This window comes from Trachurus trachurus (genome assembly GCF_905171665.1).
Source record: "Trachurus trachurus genome assembly, chromosome: 16".
Classification (NCBI taxonomy): Eukaryota; Metazoa; Chordata; class Actinopteri; order Carangiformes; family Carangidae; genus Trachurus; species Trachurus trachurus.
This window is the reverse complement of record NC_139902.1, coordinates 19859791-19878254: the sequence shown is the minus strand read 5'-3', so window position 1 is coordinate 19878254 and position 18464 is coordinate 19859791. Positions and strand designations below refer to the sequence as shown.

General features: G+C 39.6%; 1 protein-coding gene across 1 annotated transcript in view; it reads left to right on the top strand.

Annotated features, from left to right (window-relative positions):
- The window catches only part of cdkal1 (CDK5 regulatory subunit associated protein 1-like 1), a 231426-nt gene that overhangs the window by 208091 nt on the left and 4871 nt on the right, over positions 1 to 18464 (top strand). Inside the window, exons 13-14 of the mRNA XM_083988904.1 lie at positions 3391 to 3474; positions 7994 to 8158. Coding sequence (XP_083845030.1) covers positions 3391 to 3474; positions 7994 to 8158 — 249 coding nt within the window. The remainder of the gene's footprint in view (positions 1 to 3390; positions 3475 to 7993; positions 8159 to 18464) is intronic.

The window sequence follows — 18464 nt, the reverse complement described above, 5'->3', positions numbered from 1 at the left end:
CAGTCAGCCATACGTACGTCAGCAGTGCAGTGCATGGAAATCAGGCAGATATAAGTCAAGAGCCCAGTGAGCAGCAGTTTGGTTAATGCATACACCTTCATGATGAGAGGGGTCAGAGGAGAATGGCCAGAAAAGGATCCAGTAACTCTGGTAACCACTTACTGTACCAACTTTAGTGAGATGAAGACCACAGTCCACATCCAAAATCACAAATCTTTGCTGCAGCGGGCAACGGCCCAAATAAAAAAACAGAAACATTTCCTACCCTGATGAATCTGTATTCCTGCTGAGGCATGTAGATCAAGGTCAGAATTTACTATTAATAAATCCCAACCTAACCTGCTTTGTGTTAACAGTCTAGACTGGTGGTGGTGGTGTGATGGGGAATGTTTTCTTGGCTCGCATTAGGTATCATTATGGTTCGAATGTGAGCTTGTTTTAGTACCGTTGCTGACCATGTGCATCCCTTTATGGCTACACTTTGCTTTCTTCTAATGGCTATTTTAAAGTATGGCTTATGGCTGTTTACCATTATTGCTGCTTTGATTGGTGTTTACACTGCACAATAACGGTTGTTACACTATCATTAAAACCTTTTATCATATTAAAGAGCTGTGAAATATCCTAGCCTTCTTTTCTGTGAATTATATATCTTTATTGTTTCTCAGGAAGAATTATTACATTGACACCACAACAGGTGTATAATTAGCCTCTTTTTAATAATGACTAATATTACCATATAATTAATCCCATCTAAGAGTCTGGTTAAAAATTTAATCCAGCTGCAAGGTAAAAGAAAGGCCACAGATACAGTAAATATAGCATAGCGCATTTTGGATGATGTTCAGGTGAACTGCTCCTTTTATTTTTGACGCAAATGAAAATGTTGATTACAATTCAAAGCCACAGTTCTTTCATTATCCTTGTTATGATGTGGATTAATTATCAATTAAACTCATGATCCCACAGATCTGTAGTAGATCTGCTGTGCATCATGGGACTTTATTCTCTGGATAGTGAAGTAAATCCACGTCTTACTGTGCAAAGACACACGCACGCAATGCACGTGTTCTTTGGTATTCTGTGATGTGTTTCAACAGATGGAGTAAATACAAATCTCAACGCAGACGCTTACAGGAAAGACAAGCAGCCACACAGGCAAAAACAAACACATATATTACAATTACACACACACATACACACAGGCAGACTTTGTGTTCTGGTGCACAGAAGTGTGTGCAGCTCTTCCATCTTTCCCATTTACTAAGTTCACTACATTCCCTTATGTATCATTGTTTATACTAGAGTGTATTCATGCATACTCATCCTCTTATTCACAGTTCAATTAACACATCAGGATATACCTTAATCCCAGATCAGTGCTCCGTGTTTGTTGTTTAGGTGTGGATTAGGTATTATTAAGGTTGACATGACCAATACAAATCTACAGCATACACATCGAGCTCCTGGTTCTTTCACTGCATCAGTCCTCTGGTACAAGACTGAAAACTAAATGAAAACTTAAAGGCTTAAGAGGTCATTGTTGTTTAATGAGCACCTTGTGCCCAAAGAGGTATGAATCTGAGATTTCAGTACAGAAATATAGTTGTTTTGCAGTTGAATTCCATACATATTGAGAAATATAAAATAGTACACAGGCAAAACAAATTATGGTCAGTTGTCAGTAGTTAGTTGATATAAACATTAACAGATTAGTTCTAGGTATTTCAAACATATGTAAAGGACAAACAGCAACACTTTTCTTTAAATGTATGTGCAACACAGTGAATGGTCTTTCCTTCATGTGCTCAGGATTTTAGGCTCACAGCAGAGACATCTGTCTTCAATTCAAAGGAGCAAACAAAAGGCCCAAATCAAATGTTCACCATCCAGTAATAATGTTCAAAGGATATTTTTTCCAGCCTCTTTTTTCTGAAAATTGCTCTGTTTGCAGGAAGCAGTGATTTATTTGGTCTCTTTTTAAGTCTGTCAGCATGCCTGTGCAGGTGTTGGAACACACATGCACAGTAAAAAAAGAAAAAAAATAGAAAAGCAAAGGATGAGAAGGAATTATAGTGGGAGGAAGAGGAGAAGAGGTATGAACAACAAAGAGCCCAGAGATGGGAGAGAGGGATGTAAGCAAAAGGATAAGGACAGGAAGGAGGGATGAAAAGAGTACAGAAGATGGGTGTCTGCAAAAATGGAAACACCCTGAGCAATGTGTCAGAGCCCTGACTTCTAAGGCTCTGACATATTGCCAAGGAAATGATCAGTCAGCACAGTTTTACAGTGTAGGGCTCATCACCGACAGAGTTAAAATGCAAATACTGCCCACCTAGACTACAGGACATTCTGTTCCCAACATTTTCCAATGTATGTTGCTGAAATTTAAAACCCAGGTGGTTTATGCTCTGCAGCACTATGGCAGTTTCTTATAATACAGGAAGATTTGCATGTTTTTTAATGGCAAAACAAATGTAAAGCATCTCATCTAGGGCCTGTGTTCATCTGACATTAATGTGGTTCCTGAGTAATCATATTTGGAAAGTAATGAGCTTGACACACACAATTACAGGAGTAAATGCTCATGAGATTAACTCTACATCACTCAGGACACCGAAGGAGATGCATTAGTCAACACTAACAACAAAGTATTAGCTTTATCCATTCACAAAAAAACATACACTGGAGTGGTGGGGATCCGGCCATGAAGTAAAATCAAATAGCTGTCCAAACTGAAGTGTCTTCGTGGACTTGTCTTCAAGTGTCTTGTCCATGGGGAACAAATTAGAAGAATATTTCCTTTTCTGGCTAAGTCAGTCCTGAGGTGGCTTTATTCATGCTTGCACTACTCTCAATAAAGTTTTTCTTTTCTCTTCTTTCTGCTTCTTGAGTCAATAACATTCTTCAACATAAAAATGTTACTTTCTGTCGTTATGCACTGTGCTAAATTTCTTGATAGGTAATCCTTGTTGTGGTATTTGATTGTCCTGATGTCCTGAATAGACTGTTTTCTCTAAGTATTAGAATTGTATCTTGTATAGCCTTCTCGGTTTTTTTTATTTTTTATTTTTTTTTATTCAGCTCTTTTTTTTTAGTAAGGTCCTCAGTTGAATAGTGCTCACTGTCCTCTGAGCCAAGCGCTAAAACTGAAGTGGCCCGGGACCTTGAGATTGTAATTAAATGGTGAACTGCACTAGCAGAAAACATGGAGTAACATGAAAGAGCAAAACTTTGATTGAATTGGGATCCTGGTGAATAGAAGAAAAGTGGATTACCATGGCAGCTTGTGTCGAATTAAACCTGAAGGTCTACAACACTTGGTCAATGCATATACTGACAGTGACATTTCCTACCATAATGTTTCATATTGTTTCCTTCTCTCTCTAGGTCGGGGAGAGGCAACATGTGTTGGTGACAGAAGAGTCATTTGATGCCCAGTACTACGTGGCTCACAACAAGTTCTATGAACAGGTAAGATGCTGTGAAAATTCTTGAAGGTCAGTTTCTGACAACAGCAAATAAAATTAAAAACACTTACAAAAAACAAAAACTGGTACCATGAATATATTTTAATATGAGGCAGCAGCCACCTGAAAGTTACATCATTTTAAATCAAACACATTTATTTTAATGATAGTGTTTCAGTTATCTCAATCAGGTTTACTGAAATAAAGATTTCTGTTTAATATAATTTATTACCCATTATTTGGTGATCACAGCCTTGCTTCGTTGAAGTTGTTTTGGCCATGATCTGGCTATCAGGATTGTTTGTCGACACACATGGATTCGATGAATCCTGAAATAGTTAAGTTGGCGCACACGCTCACATCCACCATCGAAAACATAGAGTCAGAAAGCTGTAAATTAATCTGCATTAGATTTTTTTTTTTTTTTTTCGTATGTGAAGCTAATCCAAACTCTTCCTCATTTTCACACTTAGTAAATCAGATCAGAAGCTTTGCTTTGCATGTCACAGGAGTATTCACAGCAGGTGTCAGAAGCTTAATCTTGTATTGACTAAAGTAGGTTAGCAGTAATATCACACATACAAATACACACACAAACACCCTGCGGTGGTCATGAGAGCATTTGGCGGCTGATAGCAGCAGTACGTTTTGCTATTTTTTTTTTTTTTTTACTGTACTAACATTAAGGTCAGCCCTAAAGACATGAGCATTCCATTCTACACACACATGCACGCACGCACACAAGCACACACAGCTGTTCACATACACACACACCCACATGGCTTCAAAGACCCTCTCTCAACCTGTGAAAAATTCACTTTAAAACATCTTCAAATAAATCAATTTCCTCCTGCTTTAACCATCATCAGAAACATGTTTGAAGTTATGCTTTTTATTAGCAGGGAGGGCAGGGGATGGTAATAATTTCCCCCCCCTTCCACTTTCCTCTCCTCCCCTCTTCTCCTCCTCCTTTGCACCTCCTTCTGCAGGCTATAAACTTAAGTTACAAGTGTCACTCGGTTCACATGTTGTACGGGTGCACACTTCATACATTTCTACTTTTGTGCATATGCAGGCGTGTATGTCAAGTGTAGTTGACTCTGCTCATGAGGAGAGCTTTGATGTTTTCCCTTCCCCATTTATTTTTTTGGACATTAAGTATTTGGCATGTATTCCTAAATCACAGTTTGACTTGAAAACAGAACATGAAAACACTATGTACCAACATTTCCTGAGTCAACCCCCCTCCCAAAAAAAAAAAAAAAAAGGTATACATGCCTATATCGTGCTTGCATGCTGTCTACACCCACGGGACACACAGACACAGCCAGTACATAAACCTGAGGGTGTATTTCAGAGACCTGACTCACTGTTTAAGTATTATTTTTCAGACTCCCATCATTCCGCCTCTTCACATTTATCTTTACCACCATCTACATAAATGGTCACTCCAAAACCAAATTTACATTTTTTGTGCAATATGGTCATTACATATACAATGTAAAGCTTAAACTTCATTGCACATCACTTAAATAAAGGCATCAGTCACATACAGCAGGTTTGATTAAGAGTTTTGGGTGAAAAAGGATTAAAAAAAAGAGGAGAAAGTAGTGAGAGAAGTAAATGGTAGACTTGTTCAGCAGGGAGGAGTGGGTGGTGTGGGAGGGTGCCGGGAGTTGAGTTGCAGGAGAAAAAATGGGAAAGTCAAGGGTCAGGAAAGACGTGAAAAGAGTAGTAGGAGCAAAGAAAAGGACAGAAGGGGGCAGAGAGGGGGTGGGTGGGAGGAGGAAAGTGGGGAACAAGGTAGAGAGGTGTGAGTGTGAACAAATGGCCTAGTTTCACTTTTACACCATCAGATGGATATCTATCCTGACGGGTATAATAGGCACCCAACCCACCTGGGCTGTGTGGTGTGTGTGTGTGTGAGTGTGTGTCTCAGCGAGGAAGTAGGAGGGGGGGTTTCCAATGAAATCGGACAAGCTCTTTCATCATTTAATCACCCTGTAATGGGCCTTGAATGACCCTCACACACACACACACACACACACACACACACACACACACACACACACACACACACACACACACACACACACACACACACACACAGACCTCTCCCTCTCTCTCTCTCTTTCTCTCTCACAGCCCTGCTGCGTTTTACCTCTCTGCTCTCAGCCTGGTTGCTGGCTACTACACACATGCACGCACGCACACACACACACACACACACACACACACACACACACACACACACACACACACACACACACACACACACACAGCCTCACAGTGGTCAGAGTGTCAAGCAGCAGGTGTGTTGATTAGGCAGGTGTGGCACTGGCTGCGTGTCTGTCTGGCGTGCTCTCCATCTCCTATCATATTCCACCAGCTGGATAAGGACTGACAGATTAACACTGAACCAGGTGTAGTCCTGCCATCACAGCAGTAACACTCCCTCCACTAGCTCACATGCTACTCTCTGCCGAGTCAGTAGCTTAGTCCTGCAGAGCCCTGTAATGGTTAGACAGACCACCAGATGATCTGAGTCAGCACGCTGCCTGCTGAAGTCTACTTGGGCAAGATATTGTATCCCCAGTTTGTCCAAAGATGCTGGTCTCCTGCTAATTCCCATCTCTGAAATGCATCTGGAAACAGGCAGACTGAAAGAGAACCAATAGAAAGTATTATATTATCAATAATATTAAGATATTAATCATTGTATTTGTGCAACAATGTAATATATTACAGTGTAGATCACAAACTGTATAGTGATCACATCTGTCTGTGTAAAATTGGTTACTGTAAGTGGATGAAAATTTTTGCCCATTCCCTTTACTTCTGGTGTAGCATCGACTTTGTGCATCTTTTTTATGGATATAAACTTATTTTTTCTTTTTTGTTAATATTAATTATTTGCCAAAACAGTATAACATCTAACAAGAAATGATTTTTTAACAACACTATCTGTCTTACCAACTGGCAGGTTCGCTACTGATTTAAACTTAAAACTTTAAGCTTCTGCTGTGCACTCTCCAGCTGCAAGAGAGACCAGGGACAATAACTGACCACTGTGTGAGGGCAAAGTAACTCAATGAGCCACAGCAGTGCAGATATTACATGGAGCCCACTGAGCAAGCACTCGTAAACTCACAAGTTGAATTAGTTTTTTTCCATATGTTGTCATGTATGAAAAGACCCCTAATGACCACTGTAAATGGACTATGTTATAACTATAAGCAACAGCATTTGTTAAAGAACAATCCCGTTTGAAGCTTTTTTTTTCATATAAGCCATTGGTCACTGTAACCATAATCACTGTAAGTAGTTTCCTCTGTAATTTCAAAGGAAATTGTCAGTGCACTGTCAGTTTGTCATAAAGGCTCAGCCGCCTTAATGTCTGTTTTTTTCAGAGGATAACATCACTTTTCAAATGCTAAGGTGATTACTCATATAGAGGGAGCCTTTTCATTTCACTCAGGAAATAGAATAAATCATGAGATGTTTACTAAGAAAACTGGCATTTTAGTTGTGATTGTAATTTACGACTGCAGTTTTAAATCCCACCAATAATAACAACACCAATCATTCTATTAGTGTTTACCAGAGAGACAGAATTTGAAAGCAAGAGCTAAAGAAAAGGAGTAAATCAGTAAAAATAATCGCTGTCAATCTGTCCATTTTGTGGTTAGTTAGAAAATTGTTTTTAAAGGAAAAGCATTTGCATATGATCTTTATTTACAGGGGTAAGTCATTAAGAACAAATTCCATTTCACACTAAGCCATAATTATAACTCTTTGTTTTCTCTTCCCTCCCGCTGTGATCAGCCGAGATTTATAGTTGCCATGGTGAAATAATAAGACAAACCAGCAAATCCCACTGGTTTATCTCACAGCTGTTGCCGTAGTTTTTGACCTTGAGGGCTTCCATAAATGGAACTGAAAACACTCAGCTCTGTGTTGTTTTTTAAGCACACAGAGACTAGCTGGAAAACAATAAGCCTGAGTATTGGGGAAAACAGTTTTGAACAGTGGTTAATTGAAAATGTAATTGATGGATGCGAAGAAACATGCAGAGGGCTGGTTATTTGGTGGAACAGAAAGTCATAAAGGTCTGCCTCCATGGACAACAGCATTTATCTCACCTGTGGGCACTAAAGTGCAGTCACTAAATGACAATTAATATTATCCATTGTTCTCTACTTTGAAGTTTTGGCAATACAATGTTGATTACTTTAATTGTAGTTGCATTCCCACAGTCAAAGCTGCAATAAATGAAATCCCAAATGTTAAAGAGGAACTATTCAAAATTTTAACCTTAATTAAACAGCTTCGGAGTAATTGTGATGGTAAAATGACTTGTTACGGGGACAATGGAGAATGGGGGGGTTAGCAAGACAGTGAAAAAGCTACCGGACTTGCATAGTTCCCCTTTAAATTATGATTTTTTGGGTTCATGATGGTGTTCTGTAATAGTTTTTTCTTTTTAATTTGATCAGGTATGATATGTTGCTCTTGGTTTGCAGGTGCTGGTACCTAAGAGGGCTGAGTTCAAAGGCAAGATGATTGAGGTGGACATCTACGAGGCAGGAAAGCACTTCCTCAGAGGCCAGCCGGTAGAAGACAGTAAGCCATTCACTCCATCCATCGCTGCACCGCTGCAGAAAGGAGAGGTGTCTGGCCTGATGCAGGTAAACACAAACACAGATACAGAGTCTTTAAATACATGACTAAAACAGCATTTTCATTGGTTTAAGCTGATAAATTATGTATGTAAGACAGTTATCACTTGATGGCCATACCACAAAAGAGTATAGCACAACAGAATTAATATCATAGTAAATTGTAGCATACACCTCAAAGTAGAGTTCACTAGATATAAGGAAATACAGGTAAATCATTACAAGGGCCAAAAAAAAGAGATCATGAGAAATTTAGAGCATTTTTTACACAATATCACATATTCATTCAGTAGAGATGAAAATATATAGCTGCAGTATCTATCAATCATGTATATATCTTGATATGTGATCCATGATTTAATAAGGCAACCGTAGATAATCTTGTAAAGACGCTGTCTTTCAGAAGTCCATTCACTTTGATTCAGCTGCTAATGAATATTCATCAACCAAGTGTGTAGATTTTCAGTAACTGGTTTTATAAATCTCAGTCTAAATTTTGCTTGAATTAGTTTTTCGCAAAAAGTGAGTCAGATTTGATCCAGGAAAATCCTGTCACACCAGCAAGAGTCCACATGAGCAGTGATGTACACTGCTATTGTGGTCACCAATATGATATGAATTAGTACTGGTTACTTGGTATTTTCTGCAATAATATATTGATATACTGTATATATGTTGTAAAAACAAACAAAGAAGTAAAACAAAGACCTGATCATTAAAAATTTGCATTAATATAATAAATTTAAAGGAGTGAGAAGGACAATCGCTTGAATAAAAACTGGAATCAGTCATTTGGATTTCTGTCAAATTTCATGTAGAATTTTCTGTTTGCATCTTTGTTGCAGGCCATATTTAGTAATTTCAAATCAGTTGTCTATGCTGTGCAAATTCATGTACTCAGATGTGCATGTGTTCAAGCAAATTAATAAAAAATGTGTTTTTTTGGTAATGAGAAAACCAGCCCCACATCTGTCAAGCTGTGTTCTTTCCTTATCAAAACTGTAAAACATTTTTACAATAGGCTATTCAAATTGTGTCTTGTCAGCAAATTAATATGTGTGTTTGTATGTGAGCACATGGTTGTGTGTTTCCACGATTTTAATTCGTAATGGCTTCTGCAGTTTGTGAAAAAGCACCAGTGTGTCAGGCATGAGATAAGTAATTTAAGATAAGCGGTGGCTGGCTAAACTGTCCGCTGCTTTCTTCCCACCACACCACACACCCACACGCACAGGAACACCATGTTAATGTATCTGTTTCACTGCATGTTATTTCACTGACTAGCTGTAGCTTATAGCTCAGGACATGGAGCCACAGAGCAGAATATGATACACTTTCTAATTTCACACTCCATCAGCCTTTACTGCCAGACAGAGAGGGAGGGGAACCAAGGAACAGACAGAGACATGAGAAGAGAGCAGGAGGGACAGTGATGAAGAGGAAGGCATACAGAGAGACAGAAATGGTTGGCGGAGAATGAGATAAAAAGAAAGAAATAGAAAGGTTTCACAGTGAGCCAAGCAACACGTCACTCAGCAATGAAAAGTTCAGCAGTGGGGGCTAGACCTTGTAAAACTCATAAAGTCTGCAGCCCATCAAACACACACTCTTGCATTACTCCCCCCACCCACCCACCCACCTCTCTTACTTTCCCCAACACTCTTTCAACACACACTCCTACACAAAGCGCCAAGGCATTAATTTGTCTTGGATTGATGTAAGAATACATGCGCCCTCTTGCACACAGATTCATACATACGTCACATAGATTCATCCACACATCACTTTCTTATACACATGACAATACACTCTGCCTGGTCCTCACGCTGTAAATACCTTTGTCCAGATACTTCCTGACATCAATTATTACCAGTCTTAAGATCTGAGTGTGTCTCAGGAGGTTTTGTCAGAGAGAAGCTGAGGTAAAGCCATCATCTCCACCCTTGACTCGCTCTGGAAGAGAATTAATGAGAGAGCTGGAGGTTGACAGCACAGAGGGTGGAAAGAGTATTTGTCTTCCAATGTGAGCACTGTTTTTGTTTTTTGCTTTAAGCACTTTCTTGAAATAGCAATACCTGAATAGAACGCACCATCAGTTTGTTTCTGTTTTACGCCTGCAGTGCACACACCTGGCGCTTTGAGGTTCTTGGAGGAAGTACAACATTTTATTGTGGTTATTTGTATATATGGGTGAAGTCAGTGATGAGCTGGGCCGAAGCTGCAACAAGATTGGCATCAGCAGTAAAGGGAAGTCCCTGCAACAGCAACAGAAGTAGAAAAGCAATAAATATAAAACACAGTGAAACTAAATGAGCACATTCTAAGGTGTGGTTTAAAATATCTGAGGGTTAGAGGAAGTGATAAACCAGTGGGGGCAGAGCAACTGAAATAGTAATTTAAACCAACAGACAGAGACAGACAGTTGACTGGCAATTGCAGTGGTGTATCTGGATTTGGAAAAAAAACAGAAAAACATTAGTGCTCATCTCTGCTGTCCACAGCATATTGGCAATTAACTATTAACTAATGTTGTTATATTAAGTGACCTCCAATCATGCCGCTGATGATCTGTAATCCATAGCCCTTATGACCTGCATTTCTGGCTCTTAATGAGTGGCACTGGAGCACAGTGCTAATAGATAAGTGACCTAATGGCTTGAAACACACAGCAGTATCGGCAAGCTACACACTCACGGCCACAATTACAGCACGGCCCTCTGGTATATACGATCTACCCTGATCAGTGTGGCTTGGAAAATGCGTGTCCAATGTCTGTATTCAGTATTATTATAAGAGAACATGTCTGATTGATCATACACATGCACACACATGCATTCAGTACAGCCTGGCGTTACAGTAGCATGGCCAAATACATACACACACTAGTGGCTAGCCTATACATATTTGAAGACCATCTATTTTCTATGAGTCTCTGCATGAGTCCACCACACACTGAGCTGAATGTGTGTGTGAGATGAATGAGTGATTAGGGAAAGGCAGATAGACACTCACCCCCTCCTTGTGTTGCAGCAAGGTCTATAATTACAGGCTTTTGGTAGAGAGCGAGAAAAAAAAACAAGAATAAAGGGCCAGGATAGGAGGATGGAGTCTGTGCTTTGTTATTTCATCTAAGATGCAGAAGAGCATTTTAAGAGAAAGTGAGAAAAAGAAAGATTGGCAGATAAGTGGGTGGTTGGATAGGCAAGGTCTGTAATGTCCATTTGAACAGAGTGAGAGATCTATTATTTCAGACATGGACGGAGAGCGATGATTGCAGACCAGCCTGTATCCATACTGATGTGTGTGGGAATGAAGCAATGTGCCTGGATGGATGGATAGATGGATGGATTTATGGAAGAGTGGCATGTGAAAGCTTGTGTGGATGACTGGGAATGGATGGACGTGAAAGTGGACAGATAGATATGGATGCATGGATATGAAACATGGCGGCTTCAGAGCACATGACTGATGAAAGAGAAGATGAATGGATGCATAGATGTGTGTGAATATATAGACAGGGGTAGAAAATATAGATGATGGTTGAGTAACCAGGATACACTCACAGTGATCTAATGACACACTGCTCTTCGTCCATGAGCAGCTCAAGGATGTTGCTGAGTGCTGCAGCTCGCAGTGTAAAGGTGTACTCAAAAGTGGTGAAGGTAACTACTATCCAGGGTGGGGAGGGTGGAGTGCTCGGTTTTACACACTTGACTGGATTACACTCCTTGTTTTCCACAAATTTTAGGAATATAAGAACATCTTTTCTGTGTGGATGTTCACTTAGATTCTGTTTTATTTGCCACCAATCCACAAACACCCATAACATGCAGCTTAGATGGACCAAGTACAATAATCTCCTTGCCTATGTGTAAATGTGTTTCTGTGCTCTCCCCGTAATGAAGTACTGTGGTGTTTCTCTGCATTCTGAAGCATGATGATCCCCAAAGAGAAATTATGAGGTGGAAAAGAGGTGCATTCTTATCAGAAGCAGTAATTTGTTTGTGTGCTTTTGTTTGTTTTTATTTATTTATTTTTTCACTTTTTTTCAGTTTATCTCCTTTTTATCTCATCTTTCCCTCCCTATTCATCATGACTTTCTGTCCCTTTTTTTTGCCTTCCTTCTCCCTCATTCCTTTGTGCAATGACATGTTCATTAGTAGGCCTTGGTGTTTTTGTCATTTTATTCCGTGAAAGAAAACCAAGGTTTTGCTTTTATTGACATAGATGTCATCTCGTCTCTCTCTCTTTTGCTCTCTCTTTCTCTCTCTACCTCTCTCTCTACCTCTCCGTCTGTCAGCCCTTGATTCACAGAAACAGCACTTTCCGCAGTAGAGGAAGGACAGTAATGAGTCTTTTAGTGGGACACAATAGCAGAGAAAGCACTCAACAGCATGGTGAGGGAAAGAAAAAGAGAATGTATCTTCACCAGTGCTCTTCCTCAGATGAAATTAAATGATAGAAGACGAGAGGTATGTGTGAGAGAGAGGCCAAAAAATGAAGCATGAATGAAAGAGAGAGACCAAGGTAGACGGAGAGATCAGGAGACAGGAAAGCAGCTTGAGTGCCATCCAATAATCAGCTCTTTTCACAGCATACTTTCTCAAGGAGACCGAGAGAATAGGGGAGAGAGAAGAAAACGGCTCTGCTCCTTCCACAAGACAGCAAATTGACAGTACGTTTGAAAGGCAGAATGGGAAAAGGAGGGAGATAGAGAGAGGACAAGAAAGAGAGGAAGGAATATGGGCAGCGAACAATGTCCCTCCATGACCACAAATTGACAGAGTAACAAAAAATGGAGGTAAATGGACGAATCACAGCTGGAGTATTAAATTTGTTGGCCTTTCTTTCTCTCTTCCTCTGGGGCTGACTTTCTTTCTTTCTTTCTTTCTTTCTTTCTTTCTTTCTTTCTTTCTTTCTTTCTTTCTTTCTTTCTTTCACTTTGTCTTATTTCTCTTCTTGCCTCCTGCTCCTCTGTCTTCCTAATTTTCCTGTAATCTATGTTTTACTTCTTTGGGTGGCAACAGAAAAATATTTTTAAAAACACACTGGATGTGGCCAATTTCTAATTGTATCTTTATTTATTCTAGTATTCACTCTGTTGTGGGCTGAGTGTGTGAGATTGCTGGTACTTTGCATCATAAAGCTTCCAGTACGTACGTTAAAGGCAAACAGTCACACACAGTGCAGTACACTGCAGGTTCACTGGTAAAACAACACTTACACACACATAAATACACACTGATCCTTGCACACAGACATGTACACCAATGTGCACCCCCACCCCACCACCCCCTGGTGTGCCTGGCAGACTCCGACAAGCCGCAGGCTATATGAGACACACAACCGTGTTGACAAAACACACACATGCCCAACACTAACATCCACACACACACACACACACAGACATAATGCTCAAAAAAATATGTATTTCATACCAAACAATTGAACTACTCTGTCTTGACATGCAACTATTATGGATTGTTGCTTTGATGTTGCGTTATGCACACATGTTGTCATCTGTATTGTCAGGAAAAGAACAAAAATCAAAGATTAGGCTGCCTTCTCCGGTCGGGATGCAGTTAATCCTCTCAAATCTATTTTTAAACTTTTTATTTAAAATGTCAAAAGGTTTTGCTTGGCCTTTGCATGATTTTGTTTACTTTAGTAGCAAATAATTTGTTTTGCCTTTAAACAGCAGGCATAGCTATTTTAAGCATTTCATTTAGCATGTCAAATTGTATTACATGCCCTGTGCTTTGTGTATACTTGAAGAACCAAAGTCACACTAACAAAGAAATAAATGTTAAGCCATCAAAATATCAGTCACATCTATTTTCAGTATTCTTACCCAACATGTCAGAAGGCATTACACAGCCTCATTCTGTTTTGTTTATTTGAAATGTCAGAGGGTCTTAAATGCCCTTTGCTCTTGCGTTTATTTTTTTGTGAGCCACAGATGGAAGACGTAAATAATGAAGCACATATACTGTAGCCAACAACTGTTAAGCAGAAAGAAAAATTATGTTAAGGTATTGGGTAATCTTTTTTTAAGGACATGTTTTTTGGCCTTTTTCTTCCCTATTATCATTGAAGTAGTCTTTTCTTAGTATCGACCTTGTAAACAAAACTCCTCTGAGCAAAGTTCCTCAGCAGATGAGTCACTCATGGCTTTGTGTTTTATTTTGAATTTAACCATCCTCTTAAGCACAACATGCTGTCTCATCACTATTCCAGCTGCAGTTTTGGGGAAGCATGTCTCGGCAATGAATTATTGTTATTGTAGTAGATTTTGACCCAAACATAAAACATAAAAACAGGTTTTATTAACAAATCCTCTGCTATTTGGGCAAGCATCTATTTAGACATTTTCTGAACATATATGGAGTTGACAACAGAGAGGTCATTGGGGTTGTTTATGATTATTTCCAGGCACTGAGTAGTCAGTAGTAAACTCTGGCCTCCAATAATCTCAACACAAACATGGAGGTTTTAATTCAACATGTTTTGCAAAAATTTTAAGTGTTTAATCTTACTAATGGTATCCACAACAATAGGCTATGGGGATGGTTCTCCTTGCTTTGTTAAACTTGTTTCAGTACTTGAATCTATGTGGGAAACATAATCTGCTCTCTTTAATCCCTGGCTCAGGAAAACATCACCACATTGTTACCTAGGTTGTCACCTGGAATGACTCCCAAGACATAGATCAGTGTTGAAGTGCTTTAAACAGCAAGTTACATTATGTACCGGTGAATTGCACAATGCCAAATTAAATCTGAAATGTGTCTGTTGTTGTCTGAGTGAGAACTACTAGGGTAGTTCTGTCATACTTAACTTGCAGTGTGCTTGCTTGCGTATACAGTGGAGGTAAGAGAGCTCTTCTTCTTGTAAAAAGTAAATGGTATACTGCAGTGCCACTTGTAGTCTGCGATTTATGGTTGTGCGAGTACACTTCATAGTAGACTTTTATATCTACTCTATTGTATATCACCGTGACCTTCTCTTTTATTGTTTACTAAGTGTTCATGTACAGTGCTCAGTAAATGAGTACACCTTTGTAAGTAAGAGTAAAGGTAAGATTTAACAGTGTTTCCGCACAGTCTACCTTTTCTCCGGTAAGTCGCTGCCCTATTTTCCAAGACGACACTCCTCTGACTCTCTGACCTGGTGCCTGGATGGTTGACGTGATGTCAATCATCTTTCAAGGCTGCGCTCCCGTGAGTAATTAACGTCATATTAAGAGAGTAGATACTGAGCAAGATAGTTATCAGTAGTTCACCTTAGTACTCACGAGTACCCGAACCAGTGCAGGACTCTGCTGTGAAGGTGGAGACATGTGGAAACCAAAGGTTTTCTGACAAATCTGTTGTGGTGTACTCAAATGTGAGTGTGCCTTTACACATCATGTCCAGATTATTGCTTTTTTTTTTGTCCAGTCTCTAAAAGCATCTGCTGTCTTCCCTGACTACATCAGCGCCTGTCATGTGTTTGACATATACAGGGACATGCGGCACCCCTCTGTACACACATGTACTGTTCTACTGTATTTAGTTACTGCAACTGTAAACCTGACAGTGGAAGAAACTTGATGCAGCTATACATTAGTACTGTGCATTACACAATCGGTGCTTCAAGTGTATGCATGAAACAGAGAGAGAAAAGTACAGTTTGAATTCATCAGGCTGATGCCTGTGAAAAACAACTGTCTATGAGCTGGGTGGTTCAGCTGGAGTGTTGATGGTGTGTGCACGTCTCTGATGGCAGCAGAGGAAGCACTGAATGAGCAGAGTGACTTGTATCTCTAATGGTGTTTTGGGTCATGTTACATAACTCATGGATTAAAGCTCTCAGTCTCTAAACCAGATTTCTGTTGACTCAAATGAAGCCGTGCATGGGTTCACTGCATAAATATTGTATAAGTATATTGAGTATGTATAAAAATCTGATTTTAACTTTCAAAGACCACAGACCTAGCACATAATCTGTGTCTTCATTGTGAATGGGTATTTGGGTTCATTTCATTATTATAAAGAACATTTTATTCACAAAAATGACATTAAGAAAGCACTGGGGATTCCAGGCTTGTGTTTGTGTAGAAGTTATGTATTGCCTCATGTCTTCCACCGTCTCAACCCGGCAGGTGCTTATACAGTACAAGCATACAGTATATTCATGCAGATTGTCCTCATAATAGCACTGAGCATAGAACTGATACATATTTGTAAAATGAGCTATAAGGATTGAAGAATAAACAACACAGTGAGTATTCTCAAGTGTTTACTCGATATAGTATATGAAAAGTCAATGGATTCTAATCAAAGCAAAAGAAATGAAACAACTAACTTTCTGTTATTAGATTGGGAGCCGTGGTGTCCAAGGTGTAAAAGGCTCATGATGCTTTGTGAAATAAAGCAAATTACTGAAAGGGAACGACACACTCTATCAGACATCAGACTCTAGACCCATAGCATTTTCAAAAGTCATCTTTATTTCATAGATTAAAAAAAACTGCCCCCCTCCTGCAAGCTTCAAGTAGCTTCCTTAGGGTGACCCCTTTTATACACCCAACCACTATAGAAATGTAGATATGTATTTCTTGTAACGATGTGTGTGTGAATTTTGAGAAGCATTTTCTAATACGTTAAAACATTTTAAAGCTTGATGGCTGCTTTGGAGAACAGGAGCAATGGTTTTCCATAGGATCTCATTTAGCAGGCATCAATATTTAGGATTGTGTAAACTCTGCTCACCCTTTCTCAGCCTGCCTTTGCCTCCATTACATGGAAACCTATGGGAAGCAACTGTGAAGCAGAAAAAAGGGGCTTGGTACCAGCCTTCCCTTAACAAAACAAAAAAAGAAGAAGAAGACAGGACAGGAGTGTGTATGCACCCCATTGTAAGGGCTCTCTCAGTTACATGTTTTGCAAATTGTACAATGGGAATAGGGCTGGTCTGAAAATCAGCCAGAAGTTGTTTTGTTTTATTTTGTTTTTTACTTTAATCCCTGCTTGACTCAGACACCGCTCCTACTGACTAACTGGAGGCAACAGTTGAAACCAAATAGCACAACACATGAAGTAACTGTGAGCAAGCAGTTACCTTGACCACAGAGGATATTCTTCACTCTGTGATGGTTTTATGGTAGACAGAACTGATGATATTGATTACCATTCCCATGGCCTGCAGACAGCAGCAGATGCACAGTTGTTTTTCTTGCTTCTGTTGACTTGACTGCAATTTTGCATAGTGAGAGAAAATATTAAGGTCTAGTGGTGATGATAAACTTTATTTTTAATCTATTATTTGCTATTTGATATTGATTGATTATGTGTCTTGTGTTGTATTGGGTGTGTGTGAATCGATTTGCTCACATATATGCAGTCAACGTGCATGCATACACATGTGGCATGAAGACACAAGTGTCAAAGTGTAACTTGACAGTATGGTGGATTAAGATGCTTTGTAGCTTTGAGTGTGGTACAGCTGTATGGCCATACATTGTCGTGACAATGAGTTTCATTGGTGATAGTGGAAATTTAATATGACAGATAAGAAACAGAAAGAGAAGGGAATATGACTCAAGTTCCCCACCGAGCCTCTTGTTGTTGTAAGCTGTAAACTCTCTCCCACTTTATATCAACAAACCAAAATAATGTCATGTTTGCTCTTGGACTCGGTCAGCGATAGAGTTCCAATAAAGATATTTATCTGTCATGTGTCAGAAATATTCTAATCACTCTTTAATTTCTTCCCCATCCTTTTGTCCAGTTGTAAATACAGCTGCAGCTCATTGTTATTGTCACTGTGGCTTTGTCAAATCACCCGTGACTAAGTAGCCTGTCACAGTATCTGTTTACACATGCATGCACGCACACGTGCGCACATGCACACACACACACACACACACACACATAGACACCACTTCCAAGATCCCTGTGTGTCTAGAGTGACACTGACAGCTGGTGAGGATCAAGTCAGAAATGTGACCACTGTACATTGTGCTGTGTGGTTTAGTAGGCAGGTAGTATTGTGTGTGCCTCAGCGTGTATGTTTGTGTGAATATGAGCTTTTAGAAAAAAGAAAGAAAGACTTGCACATTTGGAAATGGAGCAAGAGTTTGTAAGACGGAGAGAAAACTGAGAATCTTGGATGTTAAGGAAAAGCATCTGGCTGTGCAAGCCTCTCTGTACCCCTGGTGTAGAGTTATATGATTTTCAAGATTACTTTGCACTGTTCTACTGCTGTGAGCAGAAAGACGGGCATTATCCACCTCAGGCCCTACACATGTACACACACAATTTACTCACAAATG